Source organism: Rutilus rutilus (genome assembly GCF_951802725.1).
Source record: "Rutilus rutilus genome assembly, chromosome: 6".
Lineage (NCBI taxonomy): Eukaryota > Metazoa > Chordata > Actinopteri > Cypriniformes > Leuciscidae > Rutilus > Rutilus rutilus.
In genome coordinates this window covers 4722638-4743467 of record NC_140214.1, presented here as the reverse complement: position 1 = coordinate 4743467, position 20830 = coordinate 4722638, and the positions used below count along the sequence as shown (strand labels likewise).

General features: G+C 35.9%; 2 protein-coding genes across 3 annotated transcripts in view; one reads left to right on the top strand and one right to left on the bottom strand.

Moving 5' to 3' along the window:
• plpp2a (phospholipid phosphatase 2a) overlaps positions 1-8946 on the top strand; it is a 36700-nt gene extending 27754 nt beyond the window's left edge. The window contains exons 4-6 of the mRNA XM_084411916.1: positions 2349-2406; positions 3922-4098; positions 4871-8946. Of these exons, the coding sequence (XP_084268042.1) occupies positions 2349-2406; positions 3922-4098; positions 4871-5020 (385 nt within the window). The 3' untranslated portion in view covers positions 5021-8946. The remainder of the gene's footprint in view (positions 1-2348; positions 2407-3921; positions 4099-4870) is intronic.
• A 2747-nt stretch (positions 8947-11693) lies between these two features.
• The window catches only part of tle2c (TLE family member 2, transcriptional corepressor c), a 22581-nt gene continuing 13444 nt past the window's right edge, over positions 11694-20830 (bottom strand). Inside the window, exons 7-14 of one of the 2 annotated variants that reach the window (XM_084410851.1) lie at positions 19945-20122; positions 18748-18764; positions 17505-17654; positions 16580-16630; positions 15222-15374; positions 12914-13024; positions 12460-12743; positions 11694-12324 (exon numbers count right to left, since the gene is read on the bottom strand). In XM_084410851.1, coding sequence (XP_084266977.1) covers positions 12914-13024; positions 15222-15374; positions 16580-16630; positions 17505-17654; positions 18748-18764; positions 19945-20122 — 660 coding nt within the window. In that variant the 3' untranslated portion in view covers positions 11694-12324; positions 12460-12743. The remainder of the gene's footprint in view (positions 12325-12459; positions 12744-12913; positions 13025-15221; positions 15375-16579; positions 16631-17504; positions 17655-18747; positions 18765-19944; positions 20123-20830) is intronic. The other variant, XM_084410852.1, reaches the window with a different exon arrangement.

Below are 20830 nucleotides of genomic sequence, written 5' to 3'. Positions count from 1 at the left end.
TGCTTTCTTATGCTGTGACCTTTGCAGTCCAAAGGTCTCACTGGTGTTTTCAAATGCCATATTTCCTCAAGAGGCTTGAAGTATGAATAGATTTAATTTTGCATGCAACACAAAGCATGACCAGTGTTTGGAAAATATTTCAGTTCTATCTGGGCGATTTGTCAATTAGGGGAACTTTTTTAAAATCAAAAATATTATATTGAAATATTTTATTATTATTATTATTTGTAATCAGGGCTTGACGTTAACTTTTTTTGCTCACCACCCACTCACAATTTTGACATGGGAAAAACTGGCATATAGATATTTTTGATATTATCTCATAATTCGGCAGCATGTATAGTAGGCTGCCGTCACTTTAAGACCTATTATACCGTAACACATGTGTTTTCTTTCTCAACTGTTTGTTTACTTTAAACATAACTGACTGTGTTTATGACATGAATACTCACCAAGACACAAAATAATGTCAAAATGCCGGTTTGAGCGTTATGAGCAGCGCAAAAGATCTCAGTTTAGTCCTGAGAGGCGGCTTTATGTGCCGCACTTTGGGTGTTTGAGCACAAAATCTGCGGGAATTTGTCAAATTATGCACAATATGCGCAATCCCTCGCCGAGATTCAAGCCCTGTAACAACAATATTCATCCAGAGCAAATGAAACGAGTGAGTGATTGAGGCGGGTTTGTGTGTCACTCGCTGTCAGAGAGATGAGAGAGAGAGAGAAAGAAAGCGCAGCCGGTATCGTCTATCTATTCTCCTGAAAATGAGTATTGGAAGCGTTTCAGATATTTCAGTGTCAATATGTATTAAAAAAATCTATATTTTTGACAACACTACATTGCACTTAGTTTATTATTTCAGATGCCTTTTTAAAAGACTACAATTGAAAAATGTATACAGTATCAGTCAAAAGTTTGGAAACATTACTATTTTTAATGTTTTTGAAAGAAGTCTCTTATGCTCATCAAGCCTGCAGTTAAAAAAAAAAAAAAAAAAAAAAAAAAAGTAATATTATGAAATATTATTACAATTTAAAATAATGGTTCTCTTTTTTAATATACTTTAAAATGTCATTTATTTTTGTGATGCAAAGCTGAATTTTCATCAGCAAGTACTCCAGTCTTTGGTGTCTTATGATCCTTCAGAAATCATTCTAATATGCTGATTTATGATCAATGTTGGAAACAGTTGTGCTGCTTAATATTTTTTTTATAACCTGAGATACTTTTTTCAGGATTATTTGATGAATAAAAAGTTTAAAAGAACTGTATTTATTTAGAATAGAAATCTTTTGTAACAATATACACTACCGTTCAAAAGTTTGGGAACAATAACTTTTTTTTTTTTAAAGAAATTAGTACTTTAATTCAACAAGGATGCGTTAAATTGATAAAAGGTGATGGTAACGATTTATATTGTTAGAAATGTTTTTATTTTGAATAAATGCTGTTTTTATGAATAAATGCTCTTAACGTTTTACTCATCAATGAATCCTGAAAAAAGTATTCCAAAAAAATATATTAAACAGCACAACTGTTTCCAACATTGATAATAACTGAGTATCAAATCAGCATATTAGAATGATTTCTGAAGGATCATAAGACACCAAAGACTGGAGTACTTGCTGATGAAAATTCAGCTTTGCATTACAAAAATAAATTACATTTTATTAAATATTAAAAAAATATTTCATAATATTACTGTTTTTTTTTTTTTTTTTTTTTAACTGCAGGCTTGATGAGCATAAGAGACTTCTTTCAAAAACATAAAAAATAGTAATGTTTCCAAACTTTTGACTGGTACTGTATATTATATGTAAAATTCTAGTGTCTAGTATGAGTGACTGCGTTACATGCCTCTGCTGAAATACAATGTTCCTGTTTATAATCCTCCAAAATATTTTTACGTCATGTATCACTATATTTAAATATTCTGAGATTTACTGTTAGCTCTGAGTATTATCACCAAACTGATCAGTATTTTAGCATTTTAATTAAAAAGTCCACTTCTTATTATTATTTTATAAATTAAAAGTTATTTGTTGAACCTGCAAGTCCAAGAGTTATAAAGCTCTTTCTCCAAAACATAAAAAAGGTCATTGGCATCACACATACCACAATGCACTTGAAGGTCAAGGCCATTATGGACATATGGCGATAAATGTTTTAACACAGTTGACATCTTGAAACATGGTTTGACAGAAAAGTTCCCCTAAAGTGAAGAATGACCCATGAACGTTTCTTTCTAAACGATGCGTGAACTGTGAAAATGATTCTTTTCCCTCTCTCCCTCTGTTGTTTTGTATCTGTCTGATCCGCCCCTTCCTCCGTCGGTTCTGTTGCACCAGGCTGTCCTTCTACTCCGGTCACTCCTCCTTCGGGATGTACTGCATGTTGTTTCTGGCGGTGAGTTGTCACAGTTGTCTTCCTCTTCTACAATCATGCTGACACAGAAGACTTGTGTAGACAGATAAAGGAGACCCTCTCAGAGCAACAGGAAACATCATAGAGACGATAAACTGTGACCTCAAACGTCTCAAGCTTTAAATCAAGATGCAATGCTTAAAGGGACTAAACAGTTTTGATTTAGTTGTTTGGGGCTCTACTAGAATAGGTTTTCATATTTGAATGTTCAAAAAAACATAATTTTTCACGTATTTGACATTGTTGCGGCACCTCTCTTCCCAATCGTTTAGTTCCTGTCTCTATGAAGCCCCTCCTTCCGAAAAGCACAATGTGCTCTGATTGGTCGGCTGGACCAGTGTTTTGTGATTGGTCAACCGCTTCGAGCATGTTTAGGAAAAGTCCCGCCCCCTAACCATAACTGTGACTTTCTACACACTTCTAAAGCCCCTTCACACAGCGCGATGATCCCGGCAAATCGCCGGGAAATTGCCAGAACGCCTTCTGTGTGAACGCAAACACGACCCGGGATTGATGCCGGCATCGATGCCGGGTTGGGGACCTAGTAACATTGCCGTGTTCAGTCCCGGAAGGCGCGCTGTGTGAACAAAAGCCGTAATAATGCCGTGTCGTAGTGATAACGCTGAAGCCGGGATCGTTCGCCAACTAGTGAAACGATACGTAATGCGCAAGTTTATGATCGAATCAGAGAAAAAAATGTCTCTGCTGCTGAGACATTACAAGTCACATCGATGTCACGTGTCTTTGGGGGATTTTTACAGGCTGTGTGTGAACGCACTCTCTGATTCCGGAAAATCACTGTCAGTGTGAATGAACCAAAATCAAACGAACCCAGGTCAAATCCCGGGTCACTTTATCCGTGTATTTTCCGGAATCTCTGTGTGAAAGGGGCTTAACTAACTTAATCAGATCCCACCTCTTTATTCTGCGTATTAATTATTTAAATGAGGAATATTGTGACGTGTTCGTTCCCGAAGAAAACTCAAGACTACAATGGAGGCGTTTCAAGGAGTTCAGAAGCAGTGACACTGATATAGAGAAGAACTCGCTTTGTATCTTGGCAGAGCTTTTTCATGCTCAACATTACACACTTAAGACAATTGAAAATGTGAAAAAGCACAATAGGCCCTCTTTAAGTTCTGACATCATTTACTCACCCTCACGCCTGCATAACTTTCTTTTTTTTTTTCTTAGCATGATTGTTCTTCAGAATTTCTCTTTTTGTGTTCCACCGAAGAGAGAAAGTCATACGAGCTTGGGGCAACATGAGGGTGAATTAATAAACACTTAAAGTTTTCTGGTTGCTTCACTCATGTTCCGACGTGTCTGTAGTTAAGACAAGTCATATTCAGACAAGGTGCTTTCCCTTAACTTTTAAAGACTAGTTATTCATCGTTTCCTGCTGCTGAATGCACAAGGTTGAATTTCCACTTTTCTTCCCATATCCTCTTTTAAAATATTGTGTAATCCGTCGTTGTTTTTCCTCATCCTGTGTAGCTATATGTCCAGGCACGTATGGCATCCAAGTGGGCCCGCCTCCTCCGGCCCACAATTCAGTTCTTCCTGGTGGCTTTTGCCATTTATGTGGGATACACACGCGTGTCTGACTACAAACACCACTGGAGCGACGTGGTCGTGGGTCTTCTGCAAGGGGCGCTGATCGCAGTCCTCACGGTGAGTGGAGGAATCTCATGAAACCAGCTTATATTTCACCCCAAAATTAAAAAGAAAAATGATGAAGGAAAATGTCCTGTTGTAGAACCACTTGGATTTGTTTGCATTTTCATGATAATTAAATCCATTTAAATACTCTCCCTCAATCTTCAGTAACTTAGATTTATGCACACAAAAAAAGAGAAGAATTTGGTGAAATTAATATTGCACTTAATTAGAATAGGTTTTTTCCTGTTCTATATTACAGTCATTTTAATCAAATTTCTCCCCCAAAATTCTGTTACTGGTCATAAAAACAGAAAGCATGCTCATTTTTTTCAGCAGCCATATGGATAAAATAAACTGTTTTCAATATTGTATTCAATAATGTCATTCAAAAATGACTGTTTTTTTGAGCAGCAAATCATCATATTAGAATGATTTCTGAAGGATCATGTGACACTGAAGACTGGAGTAATGATGCTGAAAATTCAGCTTTGATCACAGGAATAAATTATGTTTTAAAATATATTCAAATAGGAAACAGTTATTTTAAATTGTCATAATACTTAACTATATATATATATAATTATTTTATTTTATTTTATTTTATTTTATTTTATTTTATTTTATAAATGTAGCCTTGGTGAGCATAAGAGAATTCTTTTAAAAACATTAAAAATCTTACCGAACAGTAGTGTATAAATCACTTCTTCTTTTTTTATTTAGAGTGGAATATGAACTAATGGTCTATTTTGCAAGTTGCATTAAGTGTTTCTCCTCTCCGTCACAGGTGCGATACGTCTCTGACTTCTTCAAAGAGCGCCCGCCTCGCTGCCAGGATGTCGAAAACGCTGAAAACGAAGACAGCGAACGCAAACCCAGCCTTCAGATCGTAGACACGGACAGGAACAATATTTACCCCTACAGCAGGCCTGTATGAGCCTGACCTTTGACCTGTGAGGGCAGACACACAGAAACCACTGGATGCTGCACCACGTCTCGTACAGACAGCCACACACACGCTGCTGCACACACACTGTACACTGGCACTGACCGCGCGCGCTCTCTTCCACAGGACAACACTCACATTTCAGAGAGAGCAAGTGAATGCATGAACTAACACTGAATATTAGATTTAATACTCCTCTACAGACGGCTGATCGTGTTTATACCGCTTTTTGTTTTATGCACGCTCATATACGCCAAGAGCACAGATCGCCTGACATCTAATGAACCCTGAGGGACTTTATTGTATCGGAGCACAAAGACGAACTTTTTCAAGGGGAACTGGTCGTTTCCATGACAACCGCAAAACCACCGGTTGACATTTACTGACTAGATGTACTTCTGCTGTTGGAAGCGATTCTTTCGGCATGGGAAAGAAGTCATCAGAAGACATGAGTTTGTGGTTCCCTGAGTAAGAAATCCAGGAAGAAAAGTATCAACATGGAACAGATGCCAAAAAAGGTCTTTCTCACATTGGTAATTAGATGATATATATGTATATATATATATATAAGCCCTTGATGCAAAAGCCACCTATGTCAAAAATGAGATAATATTGAGTGAATTGCTCTCCGCACATAGAGTTCATGAAATAATTTCCCTTCAAACTCACTAAATCCCAGCCTCAGCCCATTCAGAAATGTCGGTACTTGGGTAGAAACCTATATATAATTGTAAAAAAAAATTATATTAAAGAAAACCGTTAGATGGACTTAGAGGCTTTTGCATCTGGATTCTTCATATATATATATATATATACTGGATTATAGTGACTTTATTTTTTGATATAAAGAAATGTTTTCCTGTGGCGGTAGGTTTAGGGACTTTATAGCTTTTTATAACCATGATAGCCATGACAACAATTTGGTGTTATATCCAGACACATCTGCATAGCATGATTATTTTTTATAAAATACTACTTTATTTTAATGTTTTAGTTACTAAAGTCTTTATCCATGCCAACTTAGCAATCTCTCATAAGGACGCCGTTTATAATTACCACTAGCTAACCGAGGCACATGTGTGTGTGTATATATAGGCTATATATATACTTTTTTTTTTTGTGGAAATTAATCTTACTAACCAACCTGTCCACAATAGGTAACAAAAATATCAACTAGCTGTATGTTAACAGCCGCCTGTCTCGACGCTGCTCGTAGTGTTAAAATCACAGCCAATCATGAAGCTGTACGCAGATTCTAAACCAATGAGGTTTCACTAAGGGGCGGGGCTACCCAAAAACAAAACAAACTGACCATTCAAATGGAATTGCGCCATGTTGTGTATCATAATGCTGAATGTTTCCACCATAGATATGTATATATCTATAGGCTTCTGGCATGTATGGCAAGCCATTTTAACATTTAACAGCTTGACTGGATATGTGTTGCAGATATCAGTTTTGCCTAGTCAAAAAGAACATTTCAGATATCCGCAACTACATTCTTCCTATCCATAATTGTCATTTCAGATATCCACAAAGACTTTCTTCCTAGGACAAATGACGTCACTTTTGCCATTCATTTATATGGGGTTTATCATTACAGATATCTACAATTCAGTTCATGTGAATTACGGATATCTGCAACTGAATTGTAGATATCTGTAATTCTAGTTTGAGATATCGACAATTTGATTCTGACTAGTCATAACTCCAGTTCAAGATATCTTTAATTCACTTCAATTCAAGATATCTTCTGTACATGTTCCTTTTCAGATATCTTAAATTAAGTTTTGACTAGGTATAGCAGATATCTGTATGCAAATTAGGCCCGCATCCCACTTTAGGCGGGAGCAGAGCGTGTTGTTGTTCAAATCATCAAACTCACATAGCATCTGTTAACTGTTAACTTGTAATTAGCACTGATTTGCACCATGTCTGCGCAGCCAGAGGGCGAAGGAGTTTTTAATCGTCTTTTTAATGCTGTTAGCTATTACTGTTTCATCCTGAAGTCAATACCTACAGGCTATCATGGCTTTTTACTGTGGAAAAACAAAACAAATAAGAACTAATCTGAACTAAGAACTTTTTTTTTCTCATCTAAGGAAGTTAATGTTATTGCACTTCCATGGCAAGAATAGCATGCATGTCGGCATCTTTATTAAAGTGAATTAGTGTGCATCTCTCTCACGCATAAACCTACGGTAATTTTAAGCATGATCATAAGCATGATGCATGGCAAACATTGCATGTTGCCAATATTTGAGAGAACCCCCCCACCCCACCCCACCCACCCATATATATCTAAAATAGAGCAACGTCATGCACAATAATTTGCACTAGACATAATGACGTTTGAGATATCTTTAACTTTCATTGTGCCTAGTCAAAACTGAATTACAGATATCTCAATCTGCCGTTTCGACTAGTCACAAATACATTACAGATATCTTGAATGACAATTCCAACTATCCAAAATGTAATTACGACTAGTCAGAAAGACGTTGTTGATATCTACAATGTTAATTCCGGAGAGTCAAACTTAGCTTTTAAATGTTAAAAGGGCTTGCCATAGGCATGTTATTAATAATGGTTGATTTATTTTTTTAATTTTTTTTACCTTTTATCTCACCCATGTTATTTATAGAGGAAAAACAATTCCTATTTTATTTAAACAATTTTTCCATCCCCTCTTACCTGTTGTTATTATTATTATTATTATTATTGTTATTATTTTTATTTTAAAGTTGTTGACAATCAATCATATAAACCCTGTACAACAGAACCTGCTGTCTACTGTGAGCTTCTAATGCTGCAATTTTTTTATGGACTCTATATTTAGTGAATATGAATGATGTGTCCCTCTTTTTTCTTCTGAGGAACACAGACTCTCTGTGACTCTGGTTTAGTCACCGAAAACCAGACAGCCTTAAAATAAATGAGGACTGAGCTCATAATTACTTACACAATGAATGTGAAGAAGATTGTGACTCATGTTTACACTTTTGCCTATATATGTAAAATGCAACTATTGTTTATAGTTGAATGTCCCAGAGCAATGTTGAGTATTTTTGCAGGATTGTTGTAAGTTTGTGCATGTACACTACTGTCTAAAAGTCTGGGGTCAGTAAGATTTGTTTTTTAATGTTTTTGAAAGAAGTTATGCTCACCAAGGCTGGATTTATTTGATCAGAAATACAGTAAAAAGTAATAACTGTTAACATGAAATAAAAAAAAAGAACTGTTTTTATGTGAATATTTGTTAAAATGTAATGTATTCCTGTGATGCAGAGCTGAATTTTCAGCATCATTACTCCAGTCTTCAGTGTCACATGATCCTTCAGAAATATTTCTAATATGATGATTTGCTGCTCAATATCAACATTTATTATTATTATCAATGTTGAAAACAGTTGTGCTGCATATCTGCATATGCATCCTTGCTAAATAATAATAAAATTAAAAAAATGTTACTGACCCCAAACATTTGAACAGTGTATCAGATAAGAATAGTACATTGTTGTTTTCAAAATTGGTTGGACGTGTAATACATGAGAGCATATCAACTAATGTTCATGAACACAGTATAGTGTCTTCATGTCAAAATCAAAAGAGTTTGATTTTTCACATTGGGAGGGGAAAAAAAGTCTAATTGGTTAAATTAAAGCTACTGAACTTTTTATTCTATTCCTGAAAATGAATAATTGTAAACCACTTATGCTTAGAGCTCAAAAAAAAAGTTTTTATCTGAACCAATTATCTCGTCCAATTATTACTTTTAATGATTGGTATCAGTGACTTTATAAGAAGTTTTGATTGTATAGCATATGAATGTTGCACTTATAATTTTTTTTATTTTCTTGGTATGTTTTGTATTTGTTTATACCTACAATGTTCAAAATAAAAAAAATAAAAAATCATCTTTCTGCTCTCGCTGTAAATAAGCTCAAAACAGAAACTTATGAAAAGAACTTATCAAAGTTCACACAGCAGATGTCTTCAATACTTCTATCTTATCAGTTGTAAACACTATATTTTAACGTCCATGTTATCGGTTTGCTTGGCCAAGTATACTCCTGCTTTCACTTAGTGTTAAGGGTTTGTTCAAATCACTAACATACGTGCAGTAAAGCAACTTTTCCAAATAATAAAACTCACATGAACATGCTGTAAATACATTAAGACATTTTGATTTCATATTTTTGCACGTGTCTTTGATTGGATGAACTTTTGTGAAATTCAGTCAGATGCCGTTCAGCCAAAAACTCGTCCTTATCTAACACAGAGACGATTGTACAAGGGATTCATGGGAATTGAACCAGCCGAAAGTGTCACAGATATATCCAGCTGGGTTTCATCAGAATCGTGCTCAAGGACAGCGAAGGCATGTTGACTTCCCTTCAGCTTCAGTAACTGCATGTTTCTCTGGCTTGAAACTTCTAACAAACGCTAAATTCACATTTGATGTCCTCAAGGCAAAGTGTTGTAATGCGTAAGTTAAAATTCCTCTTTCACGTTGCGTCTGTGAATAGGTCTGACTGGTTTCAGGCTCGTTTGCCTGTTTTCATTCATGTGTCGTGGACAAGTGACATCCTGCTACTCTAGAAGACGCTTTATTTACAGGTCATGTGATACAACAAAAGCACGTACGATTCCACCCAGCACACGTGTGACTCTTCTTGAGAAATAGGACAAAACACCGCACAATTTTTTTTTTTTTTAAAGCCAGATTTCCACTTTGAAATGAATCAGAGATGATCACTACATTAACACAAACGTAGCATTCAAAATTGTGTCGTTGTTGTCTGTTGTACTGAGTGTAGCCTATCCCTGATACTGTCCTCAGAACTTCAGTATGCATGCATATACGTACACACACACACACACACACACACACACACACACACACACACACACAATATCTAACCCCTTTGTTGTACAAATTGCATTAGCATTAGCATTAGCGGAAATAATTAATTCCCTTTTAGGGTTTTTTAAGAACTGGTATTGTTTTCTGAATATTTATAGAACCTAAAAACATAAGTTATTAATAATGTTTTGTATTAAGTATTGTGGGAAATGTTATTTTCACAATCCACCGAAATCGTGATTTATAGAAAAAAATAAAAATAATAATTATAGGCCTATATAGCCTATACATACCGTATACACACACATATATATATATATTAAATCACAGAAAGACATGTTTAGATACTGGCCCTCATTTTAAGAGGATCCTGTTAGTAGGCCTATCTATAACACCAGAAAAACCTGTGTAATGCAGAAGCGTTAGCCGGAAACTCTATGCTAGATTTCTCCATGAATATTTGTATGGACGTTTATTGTTGACACACCGAGTGACTGATAAGAAAAAATTGAGAAAATTGAAGTAGGTTCTACCAAAATGCAAATGTTAACATGTTAATCAAGAACAGTCCTATGACACATAAACCTTTAATTTTGCACTTCTGTCCGATATTCAAGGATCAGTATGAGGACACGACCCAAAATGTTTCCAGTGCTTCATTCTCAAAGCATTCTGGGCTGTATGACCCGCGTTTGACCGGCGATATTTCATGTTGCTCTCTTATATCAGTCAGATAAGACTGTTTGGCCACTTCATCCAAAACATTTGCTCATCTGTTAAATGATTTTAGAAGCACTAAATCTATCAGTGTTTGACGTCAACTGAGCAACACTTCAGCTTTCACATGTTTAATTGATTTGTTTTTCACAATTTGTCAATGGCATTTTGGAAAAGATAGTCAATCCATTATATTTGTCTGGGGGGTAAAGATCCCATAACTAGTTCCACATGTAGCCTAGCAAACGATATCAAGTGTAAACCTGATCTGAGTCTGACTGATTTGTTTGATTATAGCACAACCTAGTGGTTAAATCAAGCAGTACATGAACAGACTGAACGCAGTGTCCTATAAAGAGGCCAGATTTCGCCCTTTTACAAAGTCTTGATTTAGTTTTTGAGCTCAACTAGAATAGGTTTTCATGTTTGAATGTTCAAAAAACATTATTTTTCCCATATCTGACATTGTTGCTGCTCCTCTCTTCCAAGTCCTGCAAAGATGACAGAAGATTCACTCGCATTTGTTGTCCTGCGGCAAACCATGAGAGTAGTTGCGTTTTAGACCGAACATATAATGCTGAGTGAGAGCAAAGCTGATATATTTTGCTAAATAAAATGATCATAGCATGAGAAGTGTATTATGTCTGTTCCGTCTGTATAATCTAAGAAAGCGTTTATGTTTTTCACATGCTCAATAAGGTTAATTTGGCGTTTTCAGACTTTCCAGTGCGGATGTGAAACTTTTGGAAAACTGTGTGGATGGACGGAGAGCGTTTTGAAATGAAAATGTCGTTTTGAAATGTATCCGAATTAATGTAGACATAGACTAACTAACTAAACCAGGCCACTCCCCTTTATTTAGCGTATTTTACCTTGGGTCGGGAATTATTTGTGACGTGTGCGTTCCCGGAAGCAAACTCAAGACTGCAATGAAACACTGACACTGATATACAGTGCTCAAACAGCATTAAACAGCATCATTACACACTAAAGAAATTAGAAAATGTGAAAAAGCATAATAGATTTTCTTTAAAATGCAAAGTCTGAAATGTCCTGGCTGTTACGTTTAAATAAGGGTTAAAAAATATCATTGATCTTTACTTGACAACAACAAGGTCTTCCAGTGGAAGGATGACACAAATGCATTTGTTTAATAAAATGATATTTTAATCTAACTTTGTGTCCATAATATTTCTGTGTTACGTGTTAATTATCCATATTAAAAAGCAATAAGGCACTCGATGTCGTGCTGTACTGTGAATATAAACACGCTAACAACATCCTTTAACCATGTTATATTACATTCACAATACAGCACAGCCTCACAAACCTTATTGCTTAATTCAGTGTCATAAAGTGAGTTTTCATGTTTGAACAACAGAAGCTGGTATATTACAAGCAAAAACAGCATTATTCCTCTTTGAACACTGTGTGAAACTAATGCTATATTCACTCAAAATGACAGTTTTATTAAAGTCAGGGGAAACAATGCAATGACTTTAGGGTGTTTTGAACCCTTTCCTGACGGTTAAAAGCTTTTTGGGGGGAAAAGTGAAATGGTGGTAAAACAGGAACACCTTAATGTCCACTTGTCTAGAAGTTTCGTTGTTGAACTCGTTTTGACAAAATTGGCAGTAAAAGCATCTCAGTCCATTTCAGTGTGGGAGATGATACGGAGAAACTCGTATCTTGACTCCATATGCCTGTCACGCTGAAAGACAAAATAAGCACAGGAGGATTACACAACAGAAAGAGAATATTATCTTAAGTTATTGTGCACTTTAGCATGGCATGGGTATTATATATATACAGAGTTTGTAATTGTGAAGTTTGAGTGGCAGCTCACCAGAATATTCAGCTTGCTTTCTAATTGGCTGAGAGAGCTGTCAGACAGCTGATTGGCTGATTACGCCCGGCGTGTGAAAGAACAGATGCGGTTCGCTCAGAGTTCGGCTCGAGGGCCACGAGGACGGATGAAGGGCTTCTGACAAGGCACCTGATGCCCAGGCCCAGCGTTCAGGGGCCGACCCGGTGCATTCTGGGACTGGCCCTGTGCATTCTGGGAAGGGCGGGCTGGGGAGGGGTAGCGGCAGTCTTTCACTAGTCTCACTCCATGGGAAGGAGTGGGTCCTGTGAGGGAAACCAGACGTCAAGGTGTATATAAAGGTTCATCGCTAAAAATGAATTGCAGGAATTGGAAAAACCATTTGGAGCTGAGAGAGAGAGAGATGAGATCACAGACGAGTGGAAAACCATCCCCCGGCCGCCCACGTTTACTGTAAGCGTGAGTCAGGACTTACCTAGTGTTTGAGAACGGGAGACGGGCCGCGGGCAGAGGAGGACAGGGGTGCGGGAGAGCCAGGAGAGAGTGATTCATGGGACGCTGAAGGAGAAGGAGATCTCACTTTCTCCTGAAACACACAGAGTAAAAGAGCTGAGCCACAAACTTCTCTGTACCGTTTATTTTAGAAGAACAAACGTTAGATATGTAGGGCCCTACATGTTTTCTGTTTCAATTTTGGCAACACTTTACAATAAGGTCTATTAATTCATGTATTAACTAACATGAACTAACAATGAGCAATACATTTGTTACAGTATTTATTAATCTTTGTTAATGTTAGTTATTAAAAATCCAGCTGTTCATTGTTTGTTCATGTTAGATCACAGAGCATCAATGTTAACAAATACAACTTTTGATTTTTATCATGTATTAGTAAATGTTGAAATTAACATTAACACATGTTAATAAATACTCTAGAAGTGCAGTTCATTATTAGTTCATGTTAACCAATGAAACCGTATTGTAAAGTGTTACCTTAATTTTTCTGGATTACATCTATAATGGTTTAATTAATTGTATTAATCAAAAAGGAGATTAATCAATTGAATGCACAACATTTTAATAATGTAAAAATTATTAACAATTTAAATAATAATAGTGTTTTGTTTAAAAAAAAGAAAAATCTGTTTTATTTAATGTTTCCCTATTAATTTTTTTCTGGTTTAAGTTTTTAATGATTTGATTCAATAGTATTAATCAAAAATAAAGTCTAATCAATGGAATTCATACAACTTTAAAAACAAAAATTTTAACAACAATAGGGCCCTATTAAACGTTTTTTTATTCTTCAGAAATTCTGTATTGTCTGTTAAAATTTTTCTGGATTCTGTGTTTCATGATTTAATACAAATTTATTATCCAAAAAGAGATCATTCAAATGAATGAAACTTAAACAATTTAATTAATCCTTTAAAATGTAATTAAATTAAATTTGAGCAATTACTTACATTATTTTGGCAAACAAAGAGCTGCACAACAAATGCATTTTAAATTAAAACATGAATGACAAATTGTGTGATATTCCATAAAAAAAATAAGTTTTGTTATTGATTATTATAACTTTGAGAACTACATTCAAGTCTTTTTATAAGTTAAACCGAACTTTTATTTTGACAGGTTGTCGTGAAGACCTTTTGAGTTTCTGTGTGTATTTGATATTAGTTTTTCTCAGATGAGATGGTGAAATGCAGGTGAAGTGACTCTCAGAGCGGCTCTGGAGGTGAAGTTCAAGCGTTCATGTCCTGAAAACACAGCGTGCGTCACGCGTGCTTGATTATGTGTAGTCGACCACACTGCACCACTCATACACACAGACATGCAGAACATACAGACTTCAGATTTCAAAAGCAGTCTTTTTGTGGTTTAAAGGGTTAGTTTAAAGCCTAAATTCAATCTGTTTATCATATATCGATCTCTTTATGAACTTTTTGAAGCGTCAAAGTGGTAGTTGTGTAGCTGTCAACGGAGGGACAGAAATGACTCCGATTTCATCCAAAAGATCTTAATTTGTGTTCTGACAATGAACGAAGTCTTACGTGTTTGGAACGGCATGAGGGTGCGTAATTGACCCTTCGCAGGGAGTTTGATTGACAGGTGATCTGACCAATCATAATCCACCATTCGACGAATCCGCCGTTTTTGTCCAACAAAGCAGTCAGGAGAGTTAGTAGATTCCTTCTGATGTTCATTCATGTTTATTTGATGCTATAAATGAACTAGAAGGAAGAGATGATCGGTTCACGAGCAGCTTTAACTGAGGCTCTACAGCGGTCTGTCACACACATTAAAGAGCCACAAAACGGTATTTATTATTTAAACTTCATAAAAAAATGACCAAATTTTAAAGTTGACACTTTGTTTCATATCAAAAGTAACCTGGTCTGTCCTGTCTGTCAGCGCGTTGCCAGTGTCCTCTCTGCTCCGCGATGTATTTTTCACTGTGAACATGGTGTGGCGTGAGAGCGGCGTGGCTTGTCGGACATAGCAACAGTAGCTAAAGGGGGCGGGTCTTTGCAAACGGTCAATTAATAAGTAATAAGTGAACTATCCCTTTAATATTCACAGTCACTAGTCCATATCGCAATTTGATTTGAAGTGTATGGCTCTACTTTTGATTTATTTATTAAAATTTAGCAAAATTCCATGACATTCCGCAGTAAATTTGCATTTTCACAGGGCTCTAGATTAACCCTATAAACACTTCAGACCCTATCTTGTGGGAAACGCTGAGTGTTAGTATGAGAGGATTCGTCATGATCCAGTACCTGAGTGGGGCTCTTGCAGAGTCCAGGTGAGCGTGGCTGAGATCGCGGTGAAGAAGAGGCTTCCCGGGACGGGTTCTTCCGGAGGACCGGAGAGATGTTCAGCCCGTTCCCTTCGGTCGACCTGGGAGAGACTCCAGCGGGTGACACACTTTTCTGCAAACACAGACGATGTCATCACAAACGTCAAATCACATCACGCAAAAGCAATGCGAACTGTTTGCTCATGCAAATGTCATCTAGATATGACTCCTTTAATAGGATTATATTGACATAGTATAATTTAAAGCTTAAACAGACAAATGGTGCAGGACAATTTACGTGCTGAAATGGTTTCTTAAATTGTTAGTTAAATACAAACCCCTTGTATGACCAGTTTAGAGATGCTTACACTTTTTTTTCATAAGTTTCATGTTAAAGTTTGGCAAGTCTTTACAAGATTTGGAGCCAAGGCTTTTTTTATATAAAAAAATATAGATTTTACTTTTACTGTATTGGTTAATTACATTTTTTATTTACATTTTTGATGATGCTGTTCACCAGGTAAAAAGACTGTGAACTCATCCTTTGCTGCTAATGTAAAGTTTATGTTGTTTTAGAGAAACCTTCCACAAATATTATATATAATTATTGAAGGGAGTTTTCTATTTATAGTACGTTGCAGGCATTAAGCATGTACAATGGTCTTGGTTAGATTATTTTGATGAATGACTAACTTTGCAATACTAATTAATTGTACTTTTTTTATTTAGGAAGAACTAAAATAAAGTGATTTAAAACCGATTAAAGCTGCAAACGTACGACAGCTGATCTGGGCTTTTAAAAAAAATCTAATTCCTATGCCAAACGAAGCCTTTATGACTCAAATCTATGATTTATGAGCATGCTTACATTGTATCACAACAGTCATTAATAATTCAATGAAATCAGTTTGATCAATGGTTGTTGTACTTTCAAATAAGAAAGTGCACAAAAATACATGAATCAAAGCAACATGACATTTATAACTTTTTAAAGTATTGAACTAATGATCTATCAAAATATTATATGATGTAATAAAGTTTGTTAATGTTACTAAAGAAAGACACCAGGTCCATAAATCAAAAACTCATAAAGGCTAACATATTTTTAACATCAACATTCATGAACTCTGATGAGGTCACAGAAATACTGGAAGCGACCAATGACGTGTCGTGCCTCGGAATGTTCATTAACATTGACCAATCAGCTGGAGGCTGCTCTTCAGCAACTGAATGGATGAATAACTACATATCCAACTTTACTAGGAGAAAATGTTGGTGCACCGTTGACATCCATTGTAGACATTGCAAGAATGAGAAAGAAAGTAAGTGTATTCACACCTCTTTAGTGCCGTCTCGTCTGAGACCGTCTTCATTTTTACCGCCACTCTCCTGCAGGAAAGACACATGATCAGACCCACCCAATCACGAGCTCCTAATAATAAAAATCACTGTAATATCTCAATCGTCTCAAATGGAGACTTTGCTCAAATCTCTTGCTTCTAAGATGTTTCTCCCGATGTTAAGACCTCACGTGTGTCTCCTCTAGAGTTTCAGAAGAATTTTTTACAACTGTGACTCAGATTTGCCAAGACACCAAAGATTTCAATCAGGGTTATTATTGTAAAATAGAGCTAAAACTATTAAAAGCATCTTTTTCAACTGAAATAAAGCTAAAATAAAATAAAATTTAAACAATAGATTAAAAACTTGGAGTTGAAGCACTGAAATAATTAACTAAAAACAAAAACAAAACAAAATTAAACCAAAATAGTAATGTAAAAAAATAAAAAAATAAAAAGAATAACAATGACAAACGCACATTACAAAAATTACTACTTTTTTTGACTCTACTGAAAATATACAAATCAAAGCTAATTCAAAATATTAATAAAAACTATATTAGTATATAAATTATACTAAAATAAGACTGATCTCAATAGGAATTCAAACATTACAGATCTTAATAACTCTACACTCTTACTATTGACTCATTTGTGTCTGAAAGCTGCATTATGCCTCCCGAGCTATAAAAGAGCAACATTCCTCTGGTTTGGTGAGTGAATGCACAAGTCAGTGTTCGGGGATAAAATGATATCACGTTGAATAAATGATGAGCATTAATATTCAATCGCAGTCGGCATGTCATTTAGCTGAATATGTAAGTACAAGCGAAAATCACACAGACTTCAGGATGAACTCAAATGCATCTTAAAAACTGCAAAGCGAGGAAGTAAGTAGCATATTTGGCCTTGGCTCGACTCACCCGCCGTGTTCGTCCCGCGCCGGTCTGGTCTGAGCCGCCCCGTTTGCTGTCCACATCAGCGTGAGAGGAGGAGGAGGAGGAGGAAGGAGGAGGAGGAAGACCCAGACGCAGTCCTGCAGAGCGATGGCCCACCGGAGAGCCACTGCCACTCTGAAATACACACACCATAATCACACACTGCTGTATGTGCTGAATATAACCTCAATCTGACATATCAACCCTGCTTCTCATCGGGACCACAGAGATACATCATTTCAACACATATCAACTGGAACAGATAAAACAGTGAAAAAAAATTAAACACAGAAAATACATTAAAAATTCTTTATTCATTTATGTACTATTTCTAACTACATGTTAACTAAACATATTGGTGCTTGGATAATGTAATTTGTTCAATTCGTATTTTTGTTAAATTGTATTTGTCCTGTTGTTTGTAGTTAGCTTATTTTTAATAGCAAAAATAAAATAAAACGACAAAAAATATGTATATTGTGATTTATATCGTTATCGTGAAATACGATTTTCTTATGACCTTATACCTCACAATATGAAACATTTGCATAAACATTATAGCGAAATCTCTACCTGTTAGAGATTTACATAAACCATTTTTTATGGTTATTATGAGTGATTTCGTATATTAATATATGGATATTTTGAATATTTATACTGTATCACATGAGTTTAGTCAATTTCATACATAATATATATTCATGAATAACCATTATTTTTTCTGAATTACAATAAGAAGGAAGGGGTTGTTTGGTCCTAGAGAGTTTTTTGACCATTGAAATCGTTAAAAATCATATTTAATTTGAAGCTCAAATGCAAAAAAGATCCTAGGCCTGTTTTTTGTTTTTGTAACCTGACAAATGAATATACTGTAAGTTTATGGATAATCATTTATGCACGACTTCTGTGAAAATGGAAAACACCACCATAATATCATCGGTTGATAATATGTTTTTACTGTTGGATGGTATATACTATTATAACACTCAGTTCTAGATGCAAATTAAACATAATAATAATGAAAAACAATAAAAAAACGACTTCCATGATGATCACATCTAATGCACGGCTTTAATCATTTTTACTTCTATTCATAGATGCTATATATACAAAAATCCAATCCAACATAATATGAAATCCAATCAGTAGTGCAATCCTGACAGAAAACAAGACCATGCAAACACACTTCACTAGTGGAAGGACCAATGGGAGGAGGATGACAACTCACCCTGTTTGGGGCTCCATCTACAGAAATAAAGAGAGACAGGCTCATTGAGATAAGATGATCCTGTTATATTGAACATTTGCAATACATTACAGGAATATTCCAGATTAATTTCAACCTAATGTCTATGGATCAAATCTGTGGCATGCTGTCGCTTACAACGGACATTCAAACACACAAGCAAAAATTTACAGTATTGCATGTACAATGGAAGTCTGTGGGGCTTTCAAGAAGGTTTCAAGGGGTCATCGAATGCCCATTTTCCACAAGTTGGTATGATTCTTTAGGGTCTTCATGTAAAGTTTGTAACATACTTTGGTTAAAATTCCTCAATGGTTGTGTAAAACAACACCCTTTTTACCTCCTCAAAAACAGCTCTGTTCACAACGACCCGTTTCGGTGCATGTCTCTTTAAATGATAATGAGCAACTGCTCACTACCCCCCAGCAACCTGGCAAGACATGTAAAATGATGCCTTGGCGGACAGTATACAAATGCCTGAGGGCAGAAATATACTAATACGGGAAATATGCTAATGAAGGAAATATGCTAATATGGGAAATATGCTAATACAGGAAATATGCTAATATGGGAAATATGCTAATACGGGACAGTTCGTCAGCGATCGTGGGCAGAGCATGAACAATATGACATCATATTGCTCAGAAAATCCAAACGGCCTGATTATTGAGAGTGTTTAGGCTTTTTGAGGATTAAAAAAGGAGTGAATGTATTTTTCTCATTGTATGGTGGTTGTGTGTCCACACACCGCAAAGACACATTTATATGCAAACGCCATATAAAAGTGAATTCTGCATCCGATGAGCCCTTTAAAGAGTAGAAATGAAAAATGTATATTTTTACATGAATTCTTCTGCAAAATGTTTTCTAAATTATCCTTTTTGAGGCGGAGAAAAATGTGCTCTACGTAAACAGTGTCCATGTCTGATTATGCATAATTTCTTATTATATAGTAAGAAAAAAGTGGTGAGGCCTCATGGGATGGTAGTGACAGTAATTTTGCATAAAAAAATTAAGTAAGAAATACTACTATAATTACTACTATTATGATAATAAAACATTACTTTTATCATAATGCACTAATGAAAATAACCCAGAATATTCCCTGTTGTCGGTCTTATTCTGATTCTATTAGCATTTCATCAGTGCATTTCTACATGTGACAGGATTCTCACGCACCTCTGGAGTCCAGGTGCTCGGGGTGAGTGATGTCATCTTTAGGCGCCAGATGCGGGGGGAACGGGAAGGCCCCGGGAAGAGCCATGAGGCTGGCACCCGCTCCCAGGGTCAGTCCCGAGGGGTGTGGCGTCAGAGGGAAGCCCGGGGCATGATGGGATAGATGCTGGAACTGCTGTTGCTAGACGGGGGAGGGGAGAGGAGAACGACAAGCTAATGTAAAACGTGACATTTTCATTTTGGAACGGCCTGTTTTTTATTTTTGTGGAATCCATGATTCACTTTTTCACAATTCTTTGTTGAATAGAATGCTTTTATTTAAAATAAAAGCACTGATTAAAGCATTTATTTAAAATAGAAAACTTTTGTAACATTATAAATGTCTTTACTGTCACTCTTGATCAATTTAATAAAACAACAACATTCAACATTGATAATAATAGGAAATCTTTCTTGATATACTGTATATACACACACACACACACACACACACACGCACACATCAGATGGTGTGCAGTGGTGTTCTGAAATGAGGAGGCAAATTCCTCAGTGTAAAAAAAAAAAAATTGTAATCAAATGTATATTCATGTCCCAGTTACAGTTATTGTTGTCACATTATCCAGCTAAATAAACATTAGCAAAGTTATTAATGTTCTATTGTTTTAAGCCAATTATAAATCTCTCACCTGTACACTCTGCCCTGATACACATTTCATATACATAAAAGCCTATGGGCCCTATCTTATAGCCGGCGCAATGCAGCGCCAAGCTCGACGCAAGTGTTTTTGCTAGTTTCAGCCTGACGCAATTATCATTTTCACGTCCTGCACCGCGTTGTTTAAATAGCAAATGCATTTGTGCGCCTATGGGCGTGCTGGTCTGAAAACGA